General features: G+C 43.0%; 2 protein-coding genes across 3 annotated transcripts in view; both read left to right on the top strand.

Annotated features, from left to right (window-relative positions):
• Positions 1–409: 409 nt before the first annotated feature.
• On the top strand, positions 410–14,431 carry ZCCHC10 (zinc finger CCHC-type containing 10). The gene is made up of 4 exons (XM_082213716.1): positions 410–547; positions 7,842–8,000; positions 10,659–10,700; positions 12,268–14,431. The coding sequence occupies exons 1-4, from the start codon at positions 507–509 to the stop codon at positions 12,551–12,553; spliced, it is 528 nt and encodes a 175-aa protein (XP_082069842.1). The 5' UTR covers positions 410–506; the 3' UTR covers positions 12,554–14,431.
• Positions 14,432–20,735: 6,304 nt separating this feature from the next.
• The window catches only part of AFF4 (ALF transcription elongation factor 4), a gene marked incomplete at its 5' end in the record, with an annotated part of 52,931 nt that continues 47,706 nt past the window's right edge, over positions 20,736–25,960 (top strand). The window contains one exon of one of the 2 annotated variants that reach the window (XM_082213701.1): positions 20,736–20,878. The remainder of the gene's footprint in view (positions 20,879–25,960) is intronic. The other variant, XM_082213700.1, reaches the window with a different exon arrangement.

The raw sequence follows: 25,960 nt of genomic DNA on the forward strand, positions 1-25,960 counted from the left end.
ATTCAAAGGTTGTAAAGCGGACTGTCCAACTCAAGTATGCAGATGGGCCGCACAATTTATGATACCACACAACAACATCGCTCGCAAGAAAGCAAACTACTTCGGGTCCTCCCTGCAGTGCTAGATTTCCACTTGCAGGGAGTTCTTCTCTTAACGCAAGGGAGAACGAAAGCGGCCCAATCCCATGTCTTTTAGAAACCGCAGAGCTTTCTAAAGCGCCAAGAACATAACTTGCAGCCGTCATTTCGATATTGAGAAGGGAAGCTGGGAGAAAAGGACTGTAAAGCAGGACCGGCTCCGTACAGCGAAGAGCTGAAGACGCGGAGGGGGTGAGAGGAGTGAGACCGTATTCGCCCCCCCCGCCCCTAATGGTACCGCCCTCCTCCCCCCACCCTTCTGGCGTTCGCTCGACGGGCTGCCTGAGCCCGGCTCGTCCAATAGGGCGGATAAAGGGAGGGCTGCGTTCCCGGCATGCAGCGTGCGCCAGTGCCCGGCCGGTGGCTAAGATGGCGACTCCCATGCACCGCCTTATCGCTCGGAGACAGGCGTAAGCGTGCGAGGGGCTGCTGCTGCGGTGGGCGAGGGTCGGGGGTCGCGCTGCGGGGAAAGAGGCGGCGGTGGGGCGGAGGGGAGGGGAGGCGGCGCCGCTGCCGGAGACCAGCCGCGGGGAGCGGCGTCCTGAAGGAGGGGAGTCGCGTGCAGCCCAAGAAGCTCCCAGGTTGCTGCTACCTGTCAGCCGCGAGGACGAGCGCGAGCTCTGGGAGCGGGGCAGCAGCTCGCGCGGCCTGAAAGCGAAATAGAAATGGAATGAGAGCGCTAGAGGAGGAGGCGGGGGGGGTGGAGGGGGCGCCCGGTTCTTCACGAGGCGGGACCGTCCCTTGGTGTCCGCGCGGGGATGTGCCACCCGGGCGCTGCTCCCTCGCACCTGCTGCCTCTGAATGACCGGCTGTGGGAAGCGCCGGGGTTGTGGGCGGGCGATAGATGGGGGTCCCTTCAGGTTCACGAAGGGAGGCTCTCCGTGGCCTGGTGGGCGCTTCTTTCTCCTTTTCTTGTTTATCTTGCCTGCTAGCAAAATGTGGTTAGGCTTTCAAATGAATCTTAGTGGCGTTGGTCGTCTTTCGTTTGCGAAGTTGTCTTATCTCGCCCAGTAGCGCTTCTAGCCGTTCAAAAGCTACTGTTGTGTAGAAGGTGGTCTTGTGTTATTATGTGACGTACGGTTGTTCCCTCGCCACACACACACCACCTTCTCGCACAGAATGACACACTGCTTTCATACAGGCTTTGCGGTAAGTTGCCTTCGGTGCAGTGCAGCTGGAAAAGTTGTTGTGTGTAGCTGGTTGGAAGTAAGGGCTGCTAAGTTGAATGGGGCTGGCTTCTGTGTAAGGGTGAAAAGGACTGTGGTTTTTAAAAAAGATTATCTAGGCATACAGAGTTGGTAGCTGATTCCCTCAGAGTGAATGCTTAGCAAAGGTTGAAGGTATTTTCTTTGGCTTGGTGCCTCCACTAGGGTTCTGCATGTAGACTGGATATAAGACTGAATTGGAAATAACCAAAGCTTTCCAGTGCTGTGATATTTCTATTAATAAATATATAGAAATGATTTTCACACTAGAAGTGTGTAATCCCTGTGAATCTTGGCACTTTTTGATGGCTCTAAGCTTAAAGGAAAATGTGAAAAGGAGACATGACTTCATGCTTGTTTTTGATTACCCATTCAAGCTTTTTATGTACTCATAAATGCTGCTTCACATTATTGTACTAATACAGTAAAGTAGTAATACTTATGTGAGTCAGTCAAGGTCATTTACAGAAAGAATATCAGAGGGACAAAGCAAAATTTAAAATGCTGCATGTTCTTTGGTTTCAAAAATTAAGATGCCTGCACAAAACAATTCTATCCTTGTTTGACTGATTCAGTATTTTTTCTAGTTTCTCTTGCAGCATGGATTGTAGGGTCTGTTGTAATATCCTTTCATTTCTATCATGCAGAAGGCTTGTACAGTGTTGATTCTTAATCCTCATTAGGATTTATGATTTACTTAGAAACGGTATAGGGCCTTTTATGAGGTCTTGATGTGCGTATTAGTAGTGTACCATGCCTTTAAAATGTTGTTCCCTTTACTAAGGGTGAGTAAAACGGCAAGTGGAATAAAGACACAAGTATCCATCTAACCCATCTCCTCGTTATTATTTATTACTTGGTACAAACCACATACTCTTAGCTGCTTCATATACACTCATACGGCTTCAAAAATGCTTGGAGGAAAATCCATCATAGTCATACTCTTTGATATAGTACAACAGGGTGAAGCAAACAACACTTGTAGGTCTAAAGAGGGCTTCTTTTGGAGTGGTTTCACAATATTCTCCTTCAGGACACTCACAACCACTACCTATCAGAATGAGACACTAATGCCCACCTCTAGCCAGCTGGTCAACCATCTCTTATTGGACATTAGAAGCCATGAGTATCAGGCGTCCAGCAATGTGTAGTAAGCCACATCCTTGCAAGCATGTTGACCTTCAACAACTGGCATTCGTCTGATAAACTATTACCAGTTATTTCTTCAGACACATTCACTGATTGCAGCAATAGTAGTGGTGTCTAGGTCAAAACAGGTGCAAGCAATTTTATTCTTAAAGTGCTTAGCAAATAAATCACAGGAGACTACCGAGGCTTTTTAAAAGTAAACTTGTAGGCCTAGCTGAAGAAGACCCCAAACCAGGTGTGAGAAACCTTTGACCCTCCAGGTGTTGCTGAACTACAACTCCCATTGGCCTTCCCAGGCATGGACATTGGCGTTAGGCAACATCTGGAGAACCACATGTTCACCATAGCTGCCCCAAACCATTCAAAGTGTTACTGGACCAATTCATTGGTTGTGAAGTATTCATTCTTCACTCCTATCACTGGTACAGAGTAGCTCTTAATATTAGTTGTTCATTGGAATCAGTTGAATTGACCCAAAATTCCCATAACTTGTGTTCAAACCAGTGTTTGGTCTGCTTCATTTTCCCCAGTTCACTAGTATAACAGAGAGCTAAATGTGACCTGTTTAATAGGCATGGGCATTTGGGAGTGATGTTTGAAGCCCAAGTCATTTCTGCAGCATACAAAGCTGCTATGACTTTGACATGAGCATCAGCCCTTCCTAATTAGGTCCCAACCTAATTTGTCAGGAAATGTGGCTCACTCTGTTTCCAAGATGGACCATTCTAATTTGTTCACTACTCCTGCAAAGGGAAGAGGTCTTCTTGGTGTATTTGTCCTGTATGGAGCCTCACTTTTATCATGTGGAAGCCACACTCAAATAATTATTTATTTAAGAAAACTTATGCACCACTTGATTGTAGAAAATATTTCAAAGTGGTTTACAAAAAAACACCACACAATCCCAATAAAATTATTACTTAAAAAAATATTGTCTGTAATTTGAAACGCACAGAAGGTTAAAGCTGCAGTAAACTAGACTAAACAAATCAAAACTCCTACAAACTTTCTAAACATCTGGCTAGGCTTATCTAAATAAGAATGTGTTCAGCAGGCACTGAAAGGAATACACAGAAAGTGCCTGCCTGATATCAGTAAGCAGGGAGTTTCAAACATGCAGAAATGTCTGGAGTGCAGCTGTTAACTATGGGATACTTTTTTGCTTTTTAAGTTGACTATTTTCTACATTCCTGAGCAGTTTTTAATTTTTACTTCTTGTTGTGTTGTTGCTGCCACACTAAATGATCAAGTTCTTGCAGAAGTGGTGTGGGTTATATGGCATTGGTAAAAGTGCCAATTCTGCTGGTCAAGTGGGCACATAAGGGATACAGCAATCTCCTAGGTTAAGTGGTCCCAAGTTGTTAAGGGCTTTATAGCTTCATAGTAACACCTTGAACTTGGCCTGGCAGCAGACAGGCAACCAGTGCAGACTCTGAGGACAGGTGTTAAATGTGGACAAGGCCTCACTCCCCCAGCAATGCAGTCATGTTACAGCTTTCTGTGCATAGAATTTCAGTGTGGGTATAGTGATTGGCCCTTCAAGTTTTTATGGGGCTATATTTGAGATATAGTTTATAAAGTGCCTCATTATCAAACCTTGCATGATGCCAACTATTGTCATTCTGACACTGAGTGAGCACATATTGAAATAAATTTGAAGTCAGGAAAGATACTCTCATGTAAATAGCTTCTAGACCGCAGCCCAGATTCCTGACTCTGGTTTTAGTTTTAAAAAGCCAAAAAGATACTCTATGCCTTCTAGGAACAATCTCAGGCCGGGTAGAATGTACCATATTTTGCGCCCCATAAGACGCTCTGGCCCATAAGACGCACCTAGTTTTTTTTTTGGGGGGGGAATAAAGAAAAAAATTTATTTCCCCCCCCCAGGTGCGGGGCTGGAAGAACCAGGTCGGGGAACAGTGGGAAGGCACGCTCTGCCTCCCCGCTGTCCCCCGAGCTTGTGGGGCTGGCGATGGGGAGAAGTGCACCAGTCCCGGGAGGGCAGGCAGCTCTGTGCCGCCATCCCGAGCGGGGCAGGACTTAGCGCCCCGCTCGGGATGGCGGCGTAGACCTGCCTGCAGCCCCGCAACGGCAGGCAGCTCTGTGCCGCCATCCCGAGCGGGGCGGGCCTTAGCGCCCCGCTCGGGATGGCGGCGCAGAGCTGCGCTGGTCCCAGGACTGCAGGCAGCTCTGCAGGGCCACCGAGAGCGGGGCGGAGCTTCTCCCCCGGCTCCTGGTGGCCGGGCAGAGCTGCGCTGGTCCCAGGACCGCAGGCAGCTCTGCACGGCCACTGGGAGCGGGGCGGAGCTTCGCCCCCGGCTCCCGGTGGCCGGGCAGAGCTGCGCTGGTCCCGGGATTGCAGGCAGCTCTGCGCAACCCTCGGAGCCGGTCTCCCGAGGGTTGCGCAGAGCTTCCTGAAGCCTGGAGAGCGAGAGGGGTTGGTGCGCAACGACCCCCCTCGCTCTCCAGGCTTCAGCGAAAGCCTGCATTCGCCCCATAAGACGCAGGCACATTTCCCCTTCATTTTTGGAGGGGAAAAAGTGCGTCTTATGGGGCGAAAAATACGGTATATGTTTTTCAGATGAATTCTCAATTTTTATCTTCAGAAATACTTTCAAGTTGCTGCTCATGATGAAGAACTTATATTTTTAATACATTTCCTCCAATTTATACAGTTGCTGCTTTGCAGCTGTAATCATTATCACCGAATAATAGTCTGTGAATAAATGTACTAGTATTTACCGTAGCTGTTATTCCAGTTTGGATATTATCACCAGTCTTGTGAATTGCATGTGATAGGCAGGGGTGTGTGTAGTGGTGGTGAAGGAGAAAATCAATAACTGCTAGCTCCTCAGCTAGTGAGGTGAAAATAGCTCTTGGCTACATTTTCCCTACTTTTGTCGGGTTTTTTTGTCATAGTAACAGTTCCTTAAGCTTTCTTGCACTTATTTGCATTCTAACAGGACAGTTTGAAACCATATTTACCACTTTCCCATATGGGAATTAAATTTGTCAAAAGTTTCTGCCTTAATTGTGAAACAACAACAACAAAAGCACTTGCTTTAGTTCTAGAAGATTAATCCTCAGTCCAGCTAAACAAGAGTACTGTACTTACATGTAAGTCATATTTGTCCCAAGGGAGGAAAAGTTAGTAATGCAGCAACCATTGGAGGCAATGGTAAAACCACAATCATTTTAAAAATGTTTTTAATGGAGTTAGATTGCATTGGACCATTGATGTAATCCATGTACTCTGGTTCAACTGGCTTGTGGATCAGTCACCTAAATTCCAGTTAGGTCATTGGTGTGAATAGCAAAGCATACATTAAGTGAAGCTATAATTTTAGCTTAAGCATACTTCCTTTACCAACTTTTCTTTGTAGTGTAGTATCCAAGAGTGTTCTCTCTCCCTGCCTTTGGAGCTCCTGCCTCCAAAACCAGAGATGTTGTCACTACCTCTCCATTTCCTCTGACCTTGGGACAAGGACAATTCTCAAGACAGTAGGTGATTACTATTGTGGATATGAGGGAGCATCCAGTCTGTGCCTCTTTCTCTCCTGGGAAGCAGGGCATCTTAAGAATGTAAGACAAGCCTACTGCATCAGGCCAGTGGCCCATCTAGTCCAAGTCTGTTCTTGCTGTGGCTGACCAGATTCCTGTAGGAAGTCTGCAAACTGGACATCAGCACAACAGCACTTTGCCCACCTGTGATTCCCAGCACCTAGTATTCAGGGGCATACTACCTCTGACAGTTCCCTCCAGTTCTCCCTAGACACAACTGAGTAGCATGGGTAGAAGATGTAGGCAATGTCTCCTGAGCAGTCAGAAGCACACCCCAAATCCCAGTAACTATAATGGGAAACAACTATAACTCTATGCATCTTGTCTATCTTGGTTTGTCTTATGATAACCGTGCAAACATGGCAAGTCTCCAACTGGTATATATCCAACATGATCCAGTGAGACCTGTAATGCAGATGAAGCTATGAATCCCCATCAGTACTGAACCTGTATTTCATACCATCCGCCAAATCAATTGTCAGGCAGAGGGTAAGGAGGAGTTTAATATGGTCTAATTAATAAACTGAATAGGAAAATTAAAATTAGGATCTAGCAATGGTCTGTCATTTGATCTTGTATAAATACACTTGGCCTTTGCTGTCCAGTTTGCTCTTGGGTGTAGTAACTTATTTTCGAGAATGTACTTCAGAATCTTATACCACCTTGATGTTCTGGCAGGCAGCTCAAGGAAACTGAAAGAGGGTTTGACAGCTGCTCCTTGATTTTTCATTTTTCTTGTATTGTAAAACTATGTAAACATTTTTTCTATTAAATAATTGTATGGACTGAAATACATTTCTGTCTATATTCAGTTTTCACCTATCTTTGCTATGACAATGGAAAGAACATTCAAATGTTATTTTGGAACATGCTGTAGTTCTAGCTGTTCCTTTTTCTTGTTACAGCTGCTCCTGCTGGTAACACATCTGTGTCTCATGCTGGGTTGGGGGAGAGATGAAAGGATTTCTGCAGCAGGTGTGGAATGACTTCATTGGACATTCAGCCTCCTTTGCACTTTCCCCCTTTTACTAATTTACTGCCTTTTTGGAGTAAACAGGGATGGCACACTCATGAATATTTAAGGACAGAGATCATAAGCTGGGACGTGTTAAAATTACCCTCATCAGTAGATTGGTTCAATACAGTAGCTAGCTCCTTGTGACACCGTGACACCTTATTGTCTGGAAATGGAACTTTCTGATTCCTTTAGATTCTATATTTTCCCCTTTCCCCTGGGGTGGAAGTAAGAGCTGCCCATAGGAAACCGTGGGATTTCAGTGTTGCTTGCATTTAGATGGCATTGTGCCCACCCAGGAACTGAAGCAGAGAGATTAGTGCATGCTCATTCTAAATTGGATCTAATTTCATTTGTGACTTTTAAAAATCAAAGCACACACCAGAGCAAATCAAAGGAGCACAAGGCTTCTCCATGTAATTGAGTACAGGATTTGGGCTGTTAAGGGAACTAAGGGAACAAGTGAACTAGAATGACCTTAGCTGTGATGTGAGGGATATCTTAGATAGGAGATATTTTTGCTGGAAGTTGAACCCAGCCTCTAACTTGTAATGTTATCAGTGGATTATACTACACAGTTGTCATAAGCTTCTTGTTCAGCCACAGTCTGTTCTCATCAAATTACAAATATAATCCCCTGCTAGGGGCCCAAAGTTGGTAGTTTTTATGTTGAAATTGCCATCTATTTTCTAGAATGTTGATCTTAGCTGTGGTTAATAGTCAGCTTTTAAATCAAAGCCATATGGTTTAAAATACTCTTGGATATTTCCATAGGGAAGCAAACAAGCAGCATGTGAGATGTCAGAAGTGTTTGGAATTTGGACACTGGACCTATGAATGTACAGGGAAAAGAAAATATCTGCATAGACCATCAAGGACAACAGAGTTTAAAAAAGCACTGCAGGAAAAAGAGAAGCAACTATTACAACAGAGGTAAGATCACAGAGGAAGGAGACTGTACACCATTTGCAGAAAAGTGCATGTGATCAAGCTGTAGTTTAAGAGCCCTTGAATCGTACAATTGTAGAGTTGGAAGGGACCCCGAGGGCCATCTAGTCCAACCCCCTGCAATGCAGGGATCTCAACTAAAGCATCCATGGCAGAGGGGCATCCAACCTCTGCTCAAAAACCTCTCAGGAAGGAGAGTCCACCACCTCTCATGTGAGTCTGTTTCACTGAAAGTTCTTCCTGATGTTTAGTCAGAATGTCATTTCTTGTAACTTGAATCCATTGGTTGACTGTTGATTTCAGTGGGAAAGATACCGTATTTTTCACTCTATAGGATGCACCAGATGATAGGACGCACCTAGTGTGTTGTTTTTTTTTTTTGGGGGGGGGAGAAAACAAGAAATACATAATTCTTAATCCCAGAAGCCAGAACAGCAAGAGGGATCTGGCTTCTGGGATAGCCTCTTGCTGTTCTGGCTTCTGGGATAGCCGCTGGGATAGCTGGTCTAGTTTTGCATGAAGCCTCCGCAGGGCATGGGGAGCCTTTATCCCCGTGCCCTGCGGAGGCTTCACGGGGCTATCCAAAAGCCAGAATAGCTAGAGGGAGCGCTAGCTAAGTTCTTAACCTAAGGTACTATTACCGGGTTAGCGGAGTCTGTAACCTGAAGCGTATGTAACCTGAAGCATATGCAACCCGAGGTACCACTGTACTACTATTGCGTATTTAGACATTTATTTAACAAAACATAGTTGGCTGTGTAATAAAGCTAACATTGTTGCTATTGTCTGCCAGCCAAGGGGCTTAAAAAAATAACCAAGAGGTTTTTGTTTTGTTTTTTGTTTTGCAAGCACACACTTAACTCTCAAACTAACATTTCATCATATCATTATGTTTAGTGCATATTTTCCCACTCTCCCAGCAAATTTTAGAGTATTTCAGTACTCCTTAAAACAGCCTTGTAGAGCAAGTCATTATGTCCACACTAAAGAAAATTTGCTGAGTTTAAGGCAATCGTAGCTTTCCGAGGCCAACAGGTGAGTTTGCAGCTGAAGCGATACTTGAGTCAAGGGGTATCCAGCTTACATTCTTAGCCATTTCACCGCATCATGTGCAAACTAAGAAATAGGAGCTATAGTATCATAATAGGAATAAATGGATGCAGTGAGACATGTATTAAACTACAATGGGGGTGATGAAGATGATGCTGGTTTCCTGTTTATAGTGAAGATACAGCCTCGCCGTTTTCTGTTGAAGATATAAATGTTAGCCAAGAGCAGCAAAGCAGCCATCCATATTATATTCACCCAGAATTACTAGTGCTGCTATTTACTTAAACAGCTGGCATCTGAGCTGCATGATGTTTTGACAGCACTGGCATTTTAATATACTAGCTATTCGTGCAGTATTGCTGAACTCTGAATAATTTCCTAAACATTCATGCCTGAAAATTATTATTCTTGTGTAATTCTGATAAATGACTGAACCAACTATTTTTCCATGCTTATATTTTCAAAGCAGTTTAACTGTGTAAAAACCAAGACTGCAAATTCGCCCTCTTTTTAAGCAACAGCAAATCAAATAATAATGGATGTATAGAATAAACTGCAGACTCTTGAGACTCAGATACATGGATAAGTAGGTTCGCTACAGCTAGCTGATACAGTTTCAAAACAGTTGCCCACGCTTTCTCTTTATCTATGCATCCGTCGTCTGGTATTACAAATTCACCATAAAAGCTTGGGCAAATTACACTACATATACTACACCCATTTACATCCCTGTTCTTTTTAGCAAATTTGACGAGTCTTGTGAAATCAAGCTGTGTGATAATGTTGAAAGGCAACTATAGCTAAAGAAGAAAAATTCAGTAATGCTGTTACCAGGCTACCGGGTTTCTTATTTCCTTTAAGTGGGACAACTTGAGAGAGAGGCGAGCACATGGTTTTTCTCAGTTTTGCTTCTTATTTATTTATTTCATAAACATTTTGCACTGCTTGATTGTAAGAAACCTCAAAGCAGCTTGCTAAAAGATAAAGCAAGAAAATCAGGAAGTTGTTATATGTGGGCAAGGCCCTTGCTCCAATCTGCAATCATTCTACCCCATTTTTACTAACTGCAGCTTCTGGATCAAGCACAAGGGAAGTACATTAGTTTGTGTACTAATGCTTGTATACAGTTCTGTCCATGTGTGAGCTGAATGGACTTCCATCCCTGTGAAATAAGACTTTGCCTTGCAACACCCCCTGCACCCCCAAATCTGCTCTAGAAAGTGGAGGTGAGGCTGTGCAAGAGATAGGGGAGGTATGGGTGCAATGGGCAGATGGGAAGAGAAGAGAAGGGAAATCCTTTTTCTCTGCTTGCACGGTGTTGAATTTCACTAATATATATACTGGTTTTCAATGTCTTCCCTGGGCAGTTTGCATAAACACCTCTGCCACTAGCATTCAGTAAAGTAATGTATTAATACCTGTATCATTGTCACTTACCCCTTTTGCTCATCTTATTTTATCTAGGAAGCTTGATTCTCCACCCCGTGCTCACTGCTAAGTTGAAGTTCTAAATGTGATATATATATATATTTAAATCCAGCATATTAATTAAAACAATTGTTTCTCTTCTCTCCTGCCCTTACTTTCAACCAGTTCTGGAGAATGCACTACAGACAGGAAGAGCAAGAAGAAGAGGTATGTGAGAAAACCTGAAACTCAACCAATTGCCCCTCTCTAATGCTTATATTCTGTGACAAATTATGTAGCTTGGCTAATGAACTAGACATGCATGTCGTCGGCCGCAGTGCTAATTATGGACATGGAGAAGTAAGTGTCTGTGGGACCTACCTTCCAATTTGGGATTTACTTAATTCTAGTAGCCTTTTAATATCATGCATAGTGTGATCTATTCCAGTTTATTCATTTTTTGTTCCATTTGCTTTACCTCTTCCTGTCTTTAGTGGTAAGCACAGGTGTATCACTTGACAGATAACGTGAGATAGTTTTATTAGAAGTAGCTGTCAAAACCAAGGGATAGAAGGAAAAAATGTTTCCCTACAGAGTTTCAACTGCAAAAATGTGCTTCCTAGCCTGCAGTAGTTTCTCATACTAAGATATATCCAATATTTTAATTTCCAAGTCTCTCTGAAAACCATAGGCCTCTTGAACTTGTAAGTGGCCCTCGGCTATATATCTTCTGATTATTGGATTCTCTAGAAACAAACAGATAAACACTGACGAAATAAACTTCAATGTACTTTGGAAAACTGGGATCTTCCCATTTATAATAACTGCTCTTGGCTGTTTCACACAGCTTTTCTTTTGTGCTGAAGGAAATACAGAATTCAACTAATGATAAACTACTTATTTAATGCTGCCAATTTTTACAAAATAATGTAATTTTAAGAACTTTGTGGAGGCTTCAAAATAACGCCCCCTGCTTGCAACTTAGAGGCTGCAGACCTCTTTTGCTTCTGGGTGGAATAAACCAGTTTCCCATTCTGGTAGATGCAGAAACTGGAAGCAAAATCTTCCCCTCTTATCCCTGGGTGCTTGAAATATAGGAGTAGCATATGGGCCCAAGCCTTATTGCAGCTCATCCATATAGCAGGAAACCATAGCCTTGCTATTCCCTCAGGTAGGATTGGGTATTTGAGCCTAGAACCCAGTCAGGGAGATCATTGATTATATGAACCTTTTAAAATAATGATTTGTTGATAGTGGCACAGCTACAGAATTCAAAACTAGGAATGGTTTTGATCAGTGCTTTTTTTCTGGGGGGGACGCAGGGGTATGCATACCCCTAAACATTTTGTGAATCTTTTGTCCATTTACTGTATTTATTTTTCCAGATTTGAACTATAAAATGGTGATTTTCTTGAGTCAAAATGAGAGTACCCCTAAACATTTTTTTTAGAAAAAAAGCACTGGTTTTGATAATTGTTGGGGACTAATGCTAACGCTAAATTTTAATATTCATGGTAACTTGTATACCAACGTGAAACTCCCATATTCCTTGCTTTTGTTTTCAGCTACTTTAAATAGCAGCCAGACATCTATAAATAGAGAACCAAGCTCCCCCCACCCCACAAATCCTTGCTATACAAAATAAGAAAAAAAATTGTATTTCATCCTAAGAATATTTTAGGAAACACATGAATGCTGTTCTATGATTGAGATTGCTTTACAAGGCTTTGCTAGTCACAGAATCGCGCAGTGCCATTGAATAATATCTGCTGGTCATCTTAAAACTCTTGTGCAGGTCTAAAAGTGTCACAAGTTCCAGCAGTAGCAGCAGCGCCAGCTCAGCCAGTGAGTCATCATCTGAGAGCGAAGATTCCTCATCCTCCTCTTCGGATGACAGTGACAGTGATGAAAGCACTTCCTCTTCCTCATCATCCCCCTCTTCAAGTAGTTCTTCCAGTTCTTCTGACTTTGAGACAGATTCTAGTTCCTCCAGCAGTAGCAGCAGCAGCAGCACAGACAGCAGCACGGATGATGAGCCGCCAAAGAAAAAGAAGAAGAAAAGTAATCTGGTGCAGTGTTAGGACTCTGGTGTTGATGAACGAGTAGCATCTAAAATGCTTAATGGCCAAACGAAACTAACAGGTCAATTTTTACAATTGATTTCTTTTTTTTGGTGTGTTTTACATAGTAGTTGATAGGACATAAACCGTTAAATGGCAAGTAACGCTTATTGAAAGAGTATTTTTGTGGATTATTGTTTAATAGGAAATGCTACTTTTTTTTCTTAGTTTTTAAAGAAATCTATCAAATGTTTATATGAACTAAGGTCCAGTCACCCTGATGTTTACATGCCAGCAAGCAAAACACATTTATTTGAACCATCCTGTTATGTTATAAGCAATCAATGTCCATACCAATGTACTTCATGTGAAAAGCAAGATAGGAAGATAAAGGGTGCAAAGTTTTATTTCAGTTGGCTGATATGTCAAAGCCATATTCAATCTCCACTAACAGTTAAAAGGGGTGGGTGGGTGATACTGCCTTCAGCACAAGTGAAACAGATTTCCCTTTTCTGCCAGTAGCTGCTCAAGTATTTGTTGCAATATCGTATTGCTGAATTTTGGAGATCAGGACCATACATTCATGCCAGTCCAGTGGGGTTGCTTCAGCCTGTTGAAAGAGGCTTCTGTGCATAGATTGCCATTCTGAATGTGGTCCTGCATATGCAAAATGATATGCAGTGACCCTAACATGGTAGTGGGCAGCACACATGGTACTACAGTTAAGGATCTCCCCCCCAAAAAACGGGATTGGTTCATATTCTCAGTATAGAAAAGTCGCAGTCACTCCATCTGGGTTAGAGGGTAAATGATTTCCAGAAACCTCTCTGCCCCCCACCCCCAAGTAAACAGCACTGTCAAATGTTAACAATGCCTACCATCTGTTTATCAGTGGAGATCCTTCCATGCAACTACATACATGCCTCTCTCCAGCATATACCACAATTTCTAGACCAGGGTCAAATGCTTTAATTTTTTTAACAAGACCCGTTCAGAGCTTAAAGGCCATCCCTTAAGCTGCATTTGCACTGCGCATGGAGAGTAGTGTTAACTGTTGCAACTGAAGTGTTTCATCTTTGTGCCTTTTCATAAAATTAAATGTTCCCCAATGAGGGTGTTAAAATGAGGAGAGTTTTAAGTCTTCGTTTTATCTTCCATAATCTAATTTGGGAGGCTAGCGAAATTGTAATAACATACAAATGTTGTATTTTCAATGAGGAAAAAAGAAAAAAAAACATTTATTTTCATTGGAGCCTGATTTTAAAAAAAGAAAGTATCTTTAAATATTTCCCCTTGTGCTATTTTTGCATAGTAATTCTTAACTGTAAGATAAATTTGATTTATTTTGGTCATATAGCAACTTTCATTGTATTCTAATTTACAATCACTTATTTAGAATTATTTCTTTTTTGCATAGCACAAGTTATATATAATTGTATGAACTTTGAAATGGAGGGTACATAATAGCAAAAATCATATTGCAGTACATTTCTTGCTAGTTACAGAAGTGAACTAACTTGCTATTGTGATAAATTTTAGCAATTGGCAGTAGTCACTTAATTTGTGATACAGTCTCCTTTTAGTTTCTTATTGATGGGAGTCTTTCTAAGAGGGAACATGTGGGGGAAGATCTTAAATATCCTAGTCTAGTTAAAATATGAATTAACTATTGAACTATTTTTTATATTTTTATGAAAATGTAGTGTGTAGAATGCCTTTTGAATACAAATGTTCTATTTAAATGTTTATGTAAGTTGTGCATTTTAGTCTGTAACCATTTCTATGTTTTGCAGAACTCAGATACTGTAATTCTAAAAGTACAAGAAAACTATTTGAAAGTCATGCTAAAGAATGTATCATTTAAGAGGAAAGATTAATAAATTATTAAATGCAAATAAATGGCTTTATTGTTTATTTTAACAGAATGCTGATTCAGTGCCAATACAGTGGTAACTTGGTTGTCAAACTGAATCTGTTCCAGGAGTTCGTTCGACTCCTGGAACCATTTGAAAACCAAGGTGCGGCTTCCAATTGGCCCAGGAGCTTCCTGCACACAATAGGAAGCCGCAGAAGCTGCGTCGGATGTTCGGCTTCCAAAAAACATTCTCAAACCAGAACACTCACTTCCAGGTTTGCGGCATTCGGGAGCCGATTTGTTCGGGAGCCAAGCCGTTCGACAACCAAGGTGCCACTGTATTGGTTGGTTTCCTTAGCTAATTCTGGTCTTTAGGACCTGAAGCCATGGGCAATAATGAAGATAATATCTTAAGGGGGGACCTACTGTTGGCTAATCACTTACAGAAGAGAATGAGAGGAGCAAGAGTGGTATGGAGATTATATCAAGGAGACTCATTACAGTTATTCTATGGCTGCTTGCTCTAATAGTTTGTATGCAATATACTACTTAATATTAGTTCAAAGGCAATTGAGTAGCTGCAATACAGCAGCGTTAGGGCTTTTGCTTCATGTCATGCTTGTGGAATTCACAGAGGTGTCTGGTGGTCCACGGTGGGTACGGAATTCCGGGCTAATTGAGTTTTTGTCTGCTCCAGCCAAGGCTCTTTTCTCTTGTTTCATAAGCATGAGGTCTTGCTAAGAAAACTCTCTAATGAAGAACAACAAAGGTCTGGTAGGAGAAAAAAAAGAATAGCTATCAAAATTGAAATGAAATGTAAACCTTAAGAAAACATTGATGAGATTGTATGGATGAGATTGAAATGGGTAAGAGTCGTTAATGGCCTTGTTGGTGCCTGATGGCAAACCATAGTCAGAAACTAATTACGGCTTGCTGTGAATGAGCAGGGTGTGGTTAATGCTGCTTAATCACACTCGTTCTGCCCTGCTTCCTCTGGAAGAAAACCATGGCAATTGGTTTAGTGCAGGGGTCTGCAACCTTTAAGACAAAAAGAGCCACTTGGACCCGTTTCCGAAGAAAAAACAACAACTGGGAGCCGCAAAACCATTGTGACATTTAAAACAAATATATCTCCGGAGCCACGATCTGACAGCGGGCGGGAAGGTGACGTCGGGACGGTGTGTGACTAACGCACGCACCACCCCCATGCGACGTCACAGCCAGTACAGCGCCCGCCACAGTGAGGAGTGTCGGGGCGCACAATGCGCCTCCTCCCCTCGCTAGTATCCGCCCCGGAGCCGCAGCAAAGATGTAAAAGAGCCGCATGCGGCTCCGGAGCCGCGGGTTGCAGACCCCTGGTTTAGTGCTACATGTAGACTAGCACTTGTGGTTTGTAGCTCTCCAGACAAACATGGCTTCTGCTCATGGTTTGGAGAGAACCAAGCTGTGAGTGGTGCTTTGCATGTAATGCTAAGCCAAGTTCATGGTCCTTCTCCTGGAAGTGGGCAAGACAGATTAAGTGAAACCAAGCACCGTGCACCATACCTTCATTCCCAGTAAGCCATTGTTTGCTTCTAACTGTTGTTTACCACTGCATGCAAACTGGGTCATAGTTAGCTCATTAAGTTATTTATTGAGCATGTTACCATCTTAGATTAGGGGCCAATCTACATGGTTGTTTTTTTTTTTAAAAAGCACAAGACAGAGTTTTTCTGATAATGTACCATAGGGGAGGGGAACCTGTGTTTCAGGGCCAAATGTGGCTCTCCAGGCTTTGCTTTTGGCCCTTGGAACTTGCCATAGGCCACAGCTTTCACTAGCCCTACTTTGTCCCCTCCTGGAGTGTGCTTTTGCCTGACTGGAATATGTCCTTGAACTCTGGTGATGCCTCTTGCTTGCCTGAATGGAGGACAGAGGAGTGTGTGTTTGTGTGTGTGTGTTTAGAAACTAGCCTACTGTACAAAGGCAAAAGGTACATCCATTGATTCACCCACTTTTGCTTCTGGCCCCACTCAAAAGGTGCACCACCCCTTCTCTACCACGCCAGATTACAGGTTGGGGTGGTATGTTACTGGTCTTCTAGTAGTTTGCTGTTTATCGAAAACTATGTCGTGGAAAAAGATCCTAGTCTAGTATTTTCTGGTGGACAATGATTTTACATGACAAACCATTCAGTCATGTTTCATTTTGAGCTGCTACTGCCTGGAGATGATGGTACTATATGCTTTTCCCAAATGTATAGGTCGGTTTTAAGTGGCTTATTCAGGTTTCATGCCGACTTTGTCAGTGTAATCAAACCTGCTGTAAATTATCCCAGTGAAGATTAGGCATCAACCACACAGTTAAATGTGAAGCATGAAAATGTTTTAACTAACCCTTTTCCCCAAGGTAATGCGCAAGGATGCCTGGGCTACAAATGGGAGAGATTCTCACAGATCTGATTTTCCTGCCTAAACAGATAAACATACATCATTGTAATGATAATGTTGATGTGGCTTTTCCTGCTTATGTGCAAAAGAGACTTCCAGCTATTCATGTTACCTAAATTATATATTCCTTACCAGATAGATTATCTCATATGGGTTTCAACAATGTTTGCTGAAGACATAGAAACTCTGGAGCAGGTATCTTTCAAATGTCAAAAAAGTGAATTTTTTAGAAACAGATTTAATTTGAGAAATTTGTCTAAAACCTAAGATAAATTTGTTCAAGGACATGGAATTGGTTATCTTTCTTTTCAACAGCAGCTAAAATAGCTATAATCTATAACCGGAAAATGCTGAATCTTCCCCGTTATGGATTGGTTGTTAAGAGACAAGGGACATGGTTTGCATGGAAAAATTGACAAACTTTGTGAGTAAAGGCATGTAGGCTGCTAAGAGCTTTATTGAAAGTGAAGTACCGGTATGTAATATTTTGGAATGACAAAGTGCCAAAAAAATCTACAACCATAGATTTGGGGCAATATTTAAGGACACTCCTTTATGATATTTTAATTATCTGTGCATGAAGTCCTGTGTACTTAAGTTGACCATGTTAAAGAGATGTTGTTAATTGAACTTCAATTTATTCAACCTTACTCATTCCACTGAGAAAAAGAATAGACTTTATTTGATGAATAGATCTTATTGCACTGATTTTATGGGTTATTGATAGCCATTTGGAGACTTGGAGGCATTTATTTTAGTGTTCAACACTGAGCATCATACAGCTTCACAGACACTTTGAAGAATGTACACTGGAACCTACCATAGAGGCTTTCCTTCTTGGTTTGCATATTTTTATTCTTAGAATATGTATTCAGAACCCTTTCAAACATACCTCTTGATTTGTTAAAGTCATTACAGAGTGGTTTAAAATTACTTGAACTGTACCTTGTTTTTGAACCATTTATTGTTGTTTTTCACCCTGGGAATGAGTCATATATCATACAAACAATTTGAATTGGTTTCAATAATTAATTACAGGAGAGGACAAAGAACATCAAAGGGGGGGAAATGAAAGCAATCCATAAGCTGGTGTTGTTGTCTCTGTCAAGGGCAATTAATATCCTAACCTAACCTAGGGCAGTTGAAACCAGCGCGTGGTATGCACAGATGTTGACAGAATGTGGAGTCCTGTTAACCCCTTTGGGGTCTCTATCAAGCTCTGTCTTGCTATCACTAACAGCAGGGGGTCATTTGAATACCAGGCTCTTTAGAGAAAGGGGGGTGGATTCCACACTGTGAATCAAAGTGACATTGTCTTCTCCTTGTATTTTGCATCTCTATTGTTATAAAACATGTTCTGCTGCATGAAAAGATTATTTTACTTCTTGAATTATGTCCATATTTGGTTGATTCCCCTCATCTGAAATAAATATAACAACTGGTGTAATTTGTTTTCTATATACCACAAGAAAAGCAATTTTGTGTGTGCAGATATTTTCCTATGTCTACCAACTGTTTGTGGTTGCTATATTTCCAGTAGCTAGAGTTTCAGAGAAATGTGGGCATTAAATGGGAACCATGTGGTAGGGAGTAAAAGATCACTTCCTGCTTTTAGAACATTAATTGATGAAGCCCTTCTGACAAACATATTTAGTCTTTGGAATTGTGGTAAAATATAGAAGCAGCAGTCTCTGTTGAAGAGAGTTTTATTTCTTATGGACATTCATAGAGGGAAAATGTAGAATATCATCCTCTGTTGTTTACATACAGGTAAAGGGACCCCTGACCATCAGGTCCAGTTGTGTCTGACTCTGGGGTTGTGGCGCTCATCTCGCTTTATTGGCCGAGGGAGCTGGCGTACAGCTTCCGGGTCATGTGGCCAGCATGACTAAGCTGCTTCTGGCGAACCAGAGCAGCGCACGGAAACGCCGTTTACCTTCCCGCCAGAGTGGTACCTATTTATCTACTTGCGCTTTGACGTGTTTTCGAACTGCTAGGTTGGCAGGAGCAGGGACCGAGCAACGGGAGCTCACTCCGTCAGGGATTCGAACCGCGACCTTCTGATCAGCAAGTCCTAGGCTCTATGGTTTAACCCACCCGCGTCCACATAGAGACACTTTATTGATTGCCAAGTATACTTGCTATATTAGATATATCTCACCTACTGGGGCGGGGAGGGGTGGCAATGCTGAAGGAAATAGGCTGACATTCTTGAAAGTAGCCGGCAAAAGAGAAACAGAATTCTGCAGTTGGCTGACAAAGAGGACATTGGCAGAGTTCAAAGAAGTGCAGTATGTTGTTTCTTTTGAGAAAACCAATTCTGCTTTACAAGCTAGTGCTAGGTGTCCAGTCCACCCCATGTGTATTTTCAGGCAGATAGTGTGGAAACAACATCTTCTCCATAAGGCTATCACAAGGAAACAGATATTGTAAAAAGCTGTCCCTAAACTAAGTTTGTGTGTGTGTGTGTAGTACAGAACAATAAATTCTCTGTGTTGTTTTGCTCTTATCTGCCCATTTGCATTTACTGAATGTTATCAAATTATTCTGGTTTATTATAGGTTTCTAGTTACCACCTCTGGATTTATTCTAGTGTGTTAGTGGACTCTTAATGTGAAATTCCATTGCTGTATGACCACACACTACCTCTCTTTTTTGAGGCATTTGAGTCTGATAATAGGCAGCAGGGCGAGGCAACTGTCCTTTTAGGTCTATGAACAGAAGGAAGATCTTGTTATTCCTGTCCATCCTGTCAGTGCACTGCATGCAAAGTGTCCTCTCTTCAGAAATGGTTTTAGAACACCCAGAAACGAAGAGATAAACCCATGTTTACTTCTGTTCTTGAAGCTGGATATTGTTACCAACTTTCTTTTTCTTGATATTTGAGCCTGTTGCACCTATAAAATGTTGTCTAGGGGCTCTCTTTCTTTGGAAGGAATTGTCAGCAGCAGCGAGGAGTGTTTCCCCCCCTGTCAGAACCTGCAAGGGTTATTATTCCTGTACAATACTTGGTAACCTATGAAGGCTTTAGATAGCTTTCTGGCTAATAATATGTCTTACCTGGGTGAATAAATTCACTTTTAAATATATATATATATTTAAAAACCACAATTTAAGTTAGTGGGCGCCTGTCGGTCGGATCTTAGCAGGAATGTCGTTTCTCAAAACGGGCAGGCAAATGACTGCGGAGAACGAGGAGGAGGCTACTGATATTGCAGGGAATCTGAAGAAGCCCTCCCGCAGAAAGCAGTGACCTCCTTGGGCAATTGCGTGGAAGAATTGCGCACCATACCCAATTTGAATCCATTCCTCAACGGCGGCTAGGCATGCGTTTAACCCCCTTACTCGCCCCATGAGCTTTCCAGGACTCCATCCCTCTGAGTGGGACTCCCAGACTACTATGGAAACCCAGACCCTACTTCGCCGCATCCGCACGGATCGACCACAGCACAGGCGCCCACGTTGCTGCTCCGACTTTCCCCTCTAGAGGGCGCAGGAGAGCAACGGGTTTTTGTAATCATCGACTTCAAAAAAAGAAAAAAGATCCCTGGTCACGTGACGTGCCCGAATCCTCCTGCGCTTCCTTTCTGGGCGAGGGCGGTGCTCGCCTTCTCCCGGCGGCGTTGGCTGCTTTCCGCCGTGGGGGGGTCACGTGGTGAGGCCTTAGGCCCCTCCTCTCAGCTGCTGGGCTTTGGGGCGGTGGGGCTGTGCTTGCCGCGGGGGCTGCTGGGTAATCCGACTCCAGAGAGGGAAAGAGAAGGAGGGAGGCGGCGGCGGCGGATACTGGCGGCGGCGGGGAGGCCCTGACACCGCCGCCCTCTCGCGTTTCAGCGCAGCCCCGGCTCGGCGGCCCCCAGACATGGAGCGGCGGGGGAGCCGGAGATGGAACTCCGCCTCCGCGCCTTTCTCTCCGCGGTGATCTCCCTCGGCCTGCCCCTCCTCTCGCCTGTGGCGGCGGCGGCGGCCGCTGCTTCTTCTGGGGCCTTCCTGGCTCTCCTCACGCCCGCCCGGCGGTGGCGGCAACCGGGAAATGGTCGGGGTGTAGCGAAGGAGCCAGCGGAGGTGAGTGGCCGGGCGGCTCGGGGCGGAGCTGGCGCCGCTGTCGGTGGCACTTGGGCTGGGGCGAGGCAAGGTAAGGTAGGCCCCGCTTCACCCCCCCCCCTCAGGTAGCGGGAAGAAGGAGCCCTCCCTGGGGATGGTTGAGACGGCCCCTCCCTCCTCGCTGCCGAGGGCAGCAGGCTCTTATTACACCCCCGTCCCAGACACCCCCCGCCCATAGAAAGCGTCGAAAGTCGCCTCAGGATGTATCTCCCCCGCTCTTTCCCTCTTCTTCCGGGAGGGGTGGTGGTGGTGGATGGGTAGGCATTTTCTGCTTCCGCTCCTCCCTCTCTACTTTGGAATGGGCTTCCTTTCTTCGCTTCTCCCACGCCCCGGAATCTCCCCGTCCTCCCTCCTTCGAAATTCAGGGGAGCTCCTCTCCCTTGGATCCCTTTCCTCATCTGTCGCTTACTGCTCTCCGTACTTCATCCTTAAGCGAGGCATCCCCAGAATGACTGCTAGCATAGGGATAAGCACACCTGGTTACTAGCGCTTCTCTTTCACACTCCCCCCCCATCACGTATATATGCCGTATCACATAAATGCACACACGTGAGGGCTTCTGATGATACATTGTGTGTTCGAAGGATGGAAGCAGAGATGGGACGGCACTGCCTTTCTTTCCCAGAAGTGCCAGTAGCTTGAGATAAATGTGCATCTGAGCTTGTTCTTGGATGGTTTTGCTAACTAAACCACCACCACCTCCTCTATTGCAATAGTTGGGTTTTAATCCCACTCACTCCAGTGATCAGTCAGCAGTTTGTTCAGTTTGTTATGTTGTTGAAATACTGAGTAGCTCTTAGGACAGATCAGGCAAAGCGATTGTAGATTCTGTAGATTGCTTTTTGAGTGAGTTTTCTGGCAGATCCTATCTGTCTATGTCAGCAGAAGTTCCTCTAAAAGTGATACGGGGATTTCACCATCTCTTTTGTTCCTATACCCAAAGCTGCAGTAGTCTCACCATTTGAAGGAAGTACTGTCTTGATCTCTGTTACCCCACACAGAATCTGAATTTGAAATGTCTTATACAATGTAACACAGATAAGATACATCTTAACTGTAAAACTATTAACTCTTTAACTGTAATACTGAGGGCAGGTTTACATACTAGTTCTGTATTTGTGGGACATCCCAACTGTCCTTAACAATGAGTATTAACAAATATAACATGTGAATTGGGTAATTGTGAACAGAGCAGTCCTTCCCCAAAGGTCTACTATCACTGGAACTCCTGCTGGCACAGTTCAACTGTTGTGTTGATCTCAGTACTGTATGTACACCTGAGTAAGAACAATCATAAGTACTTGTGCAAAACATGTATTTGAACTGCTTGTGTACAAGTATGGAATGGTAGCTATAGTTTGGATGGGATCCAGAAAGCCTTGGATGATACAGCTCTGGGCCAACAGTGTTGATAGAAGAAGCTTTCAATTGTGTTGATCTCTTTCTAGGCAGGAATGAGATGTTAATGACTCAGACTTAGTTCCTTATCATCTGTTGAAAGAGCTTGACTCTGGGAAATGTGAAAAAGAAACATTTTACAATTTACTATATTGCCTTAAGGAATCAGGACAGTATCTCTGCACTATGATTTGAAATGTATGGTGTTGAGAGTGAGAGGAACGAAAGTCATTCAGCAAAGAGTAGTGTTCCAAGCAAAACACTGCTCAGACAAGTATCACACTTCTTTCCTTTGTTTATTACTGTGCCTGTTACCTTCAGCAAATGACTGTTGTTTATCAGGCTGATAATTTAATGGGGACATTTGGATTTAAATCTGTTGAATCCTATTGACAATAATAGGATTAAGCTAGTTTAAATCTAAATACTTTGCTTTAAGTGACGGTGAGTTCATAACCTAAGCCCCACAATTTGTTTGGACTAAATTTTGCATATATCACAAAATTAAGGCTAAAGAACCTCTTAGCTTACTTTGTGTGCACTTGACTATTACTATGGGATGTACCAGAACAGAAGTTGAACAAAGACTCCACCAATACTTATGTGATTACCCTGTTTATTGTCAATAAAGTTATGATTTCCTCCTGACTTAAATCTTGTCTCAAAGCTGCTGTAGCCAGTGGGGGCTGATTTCTGGTTTAAGCTCTTAAGCCCATATGTTTTCCTCTCTGCACATAATAGCCTCTAGGTTGGAGCAAATTTAAATTTGGCCTTCAGCACAGGGGCATAGGGTTGCAAGTCCAAATTGCCCCCCTCCTTAAAGATGTCATGGAACTCACATGCCATATATAGGTTTATTTTTTTACCTGAATGGAACTTAAGTTTATTCACCCTCATCTTCTCTATCACTGACCTCAGACGAATAGAGAGATGACACGGCTTCACCAGGAGTTGACAGCTTTCATCAGTATATTGATAGCCAGGTCAGGTAGCCAGCACCAGTTGATGTAAGTTTTCTAAGTAATTTTGAATTAGAAAACTATTTCTCTTCTCCTTACGTATAATGTGTGTGATTCTTAATTTGCAAAGTATATATGCTTTCTAGGGAAAATGACCTGTTAAATTGTAGTTTAACTGATATGCAGCAGGGAAACCATTTAGTGATTTTATCCTCATCTTCACTTCTAAACTGATGGTATGGTGAACTAAAACCTGTCCATAGATCTTTGTCAAATGCATTTTTTTTGGGAGACAGGGAGTTGTCTTGGTTAGGCTAAAACTTGGATAAAGGGTCTATATACCTCCTGACAGGAGATCCCTGCCAGTGCTTGTGTCTTGCTGTGTTCTCACTGTTTAGTTATTCTAAGGTAGATTGCAGTCGTTGTCATTTTAAAATATGTGACTTCCCAGTAGCAAGTGGCAAGCCCATGAAAGAGGTCAGTGAATAGACATAGGCCTCCCTAGTCCAGTTCTAACATTTTATTTTCTGGAGCACCCTGGTTCTCATATTATTTCCTATAGAATGTACCCTGCCCTTTTATGATTGTTTGTCTGCAAGGCACTATATTCACTGACACTGTATAAATAATCAACAGTATTTATCACTTCTGTTTAAAGAATCAGGTGATCATAGTTTGAACATGCAACTAAAAATGAACTATATGCATAATCAACAGCTGCTTCCCATTTAGTAATGTTTGGAAATGCTAAGGGCATGAACTGCCACTATTAAAGTGTTTAAATAATATCCTAATAAATACTAAACTAATACCAAATTTCTGAAATGAGCTTTGACCAGAAACCATGGTGCAGCAAATTTAGTGGCACTCTGCTGACAGTAAGACTTTCATCAGAGGGAAAGGGAGGAAAACCTCCCTCTGTATTCCACGCCCCCCCAAAAGATTGCTCTAGAGCAGGGGCGTCTAACTTCCAAGAGACTGCGATCCACTCACAGATTAAATAACTGGCAGTGATCTACCCCGTTTTTGGGGTGTTCAGGTCAAAGTTGTTGAGCTTCTTTTAGGGACAAAAATGTCAAAATTGAGGAAAGGGGAAAACTCACTCACCAAAAAATTGCTAAGAAAATAATCTGTCTCACAACGAAAAGCCTGTCTTCCATTACAGCTATCATGCGAAAATGGAGGACAGGCCAAGGGGGTGGTGCTGGATGCTCTGATGACAATGCAAAGGAAAAGGAGACTGTGATCAACTGGAACCTTCCAGGGATCAAACAGTCGATCCCGATCGACCTGTTGGATACCCCTGCTCTAGAGGATCCTCCAGTCTGTCAAGCAAGGAACTGAGAGGGTCTGCCTTTGTAAATTACAAATTGCTTATTGACAAATCAATGGGTAATGCAAGAGGTCTTCGGGAGATGTGTAAAGGAGATCCTAGGTATCAAAACTGTGAAACATGACAGGTTTGATAAGGTCTGGCCCTATTTTATAAGTTACATGAATAACTCACCTGCATCCACTGCACCATATGACAATGTGGAGTTACATGGATATGAAATTACCTGTTCATTGTGTTTCTTAGTGATCATTGTATTGTAACAGGAAAATATATTTTGCATTTGTATATCCCTGGTCCTGAATGGGGTAACTGTGCCCCTGAAGGACCAGGTGTGCAGCCTGGGAGTCATTCTGGACTCACAGCTGTCCATGGAGACGCCGGTCAATTCTGTGTCCAGGGCAGCTGTTTATCAGCTCCATCTGGTACGCAGGCTGAGACCCTACCTGCCCGCAGACTGTCTCGCCAGAGTGGTGCATGCTCTAGTTATCTCTCGCTTGGACTACTGCAATGCACTCTATATGGGGCTACCTTTGAAGGTGATCTGGAAACTACAACTAATCCAGAATGCAGCAGCTAGACTGGTGACTGGGAGCGGCCGCCGAGACCATATAGCACAGGTCTTGAAAGACCTAAACTGGTTCCCAGTACATTTCCGAGCACTATTCAAAGTGTTGGTGCTGACGGCCTCGGTCCAGTATACCTGAAGGAGAGTCTCCACCCCCATAGTTCTGCCCGGACACTGAGGTCCAGTTGCGAGGGCCTTCTGGTGGTTCCCAGAAGTTAGAGGGAACCAGGCAGAGGGCCTTCTTGGTAGTGGAATGCCCTCCCACCAGATGCCAAAGAGAAAAACAACTACCAGACTTTTAAAAGACATCTGAAGGCAGCCCTGTTTAGGGAAGCTTTTAATGTTTAATAGGTTATTGTATTTTAGTGTTCTGTTGGAAGCCAGCCAGATGGGCAGGGTATTAATAATAAATTATTATTATTATTATTATTACCTTTTAAATCACACTGTGACTATTGGATTTGAATTGTTTTATTTTTTAAAAAAACCTTTAATACAGTGATTCTCAAATGGTGTGGCATTTGACATCAAGTATAGTGGGAAGATTCAAGGATAATCAAAGAAACATTTAAACATTTCAGTGTAGCATAGGATCATAATATGTTTTTATTTTCAGAATATGGATAAATATTTTTTCAAAATGAGAGCAAGAGCATCAGGTATATTGAGGACAATCCTAGTTGTCATTTATAATTATATTTTGGGAGTTATTCAAGTTCTCATGTAGCTGCATTGTTTTACACTTTCTGGATGTCCCACGATCATATTGTAAAATAGTTGTATTC

This window comes from Podarcis vaucheri (genome assembly GCF_965113315.1).
Source record: "Podarcis vaucheri genome assembly, chromosome: 2".
Lineage (NCBI taxonomy): Eukaryota > Metazoa > Chordata > Lepidosauria > Squamata > Lacertidae > Podarcis > Podarcis vaucheri.

Coding starts and splice junctions, on each gene's coding strand:
- ZCCHC10 (XM_082213716.1), top strand. CDS start 507: ATGGCGACTCCCATGCACCGCCTTATCGCTCGGAGACAGGC. Junction 8,001..10,658: donor AAGCAACTATTACAACAGAG/GTAAGATCACAG, acceptor ACTTTCAACCAG/TTCTGGAGAATGCACTACAG. Junction 10,701..12,267: donor AGGAAGAGCAAGAAGAAGAG/GTATGTGAGAAA, acceptor ACTCTTGTGCAG/GTCTAAAAGTGTCACAAGTT.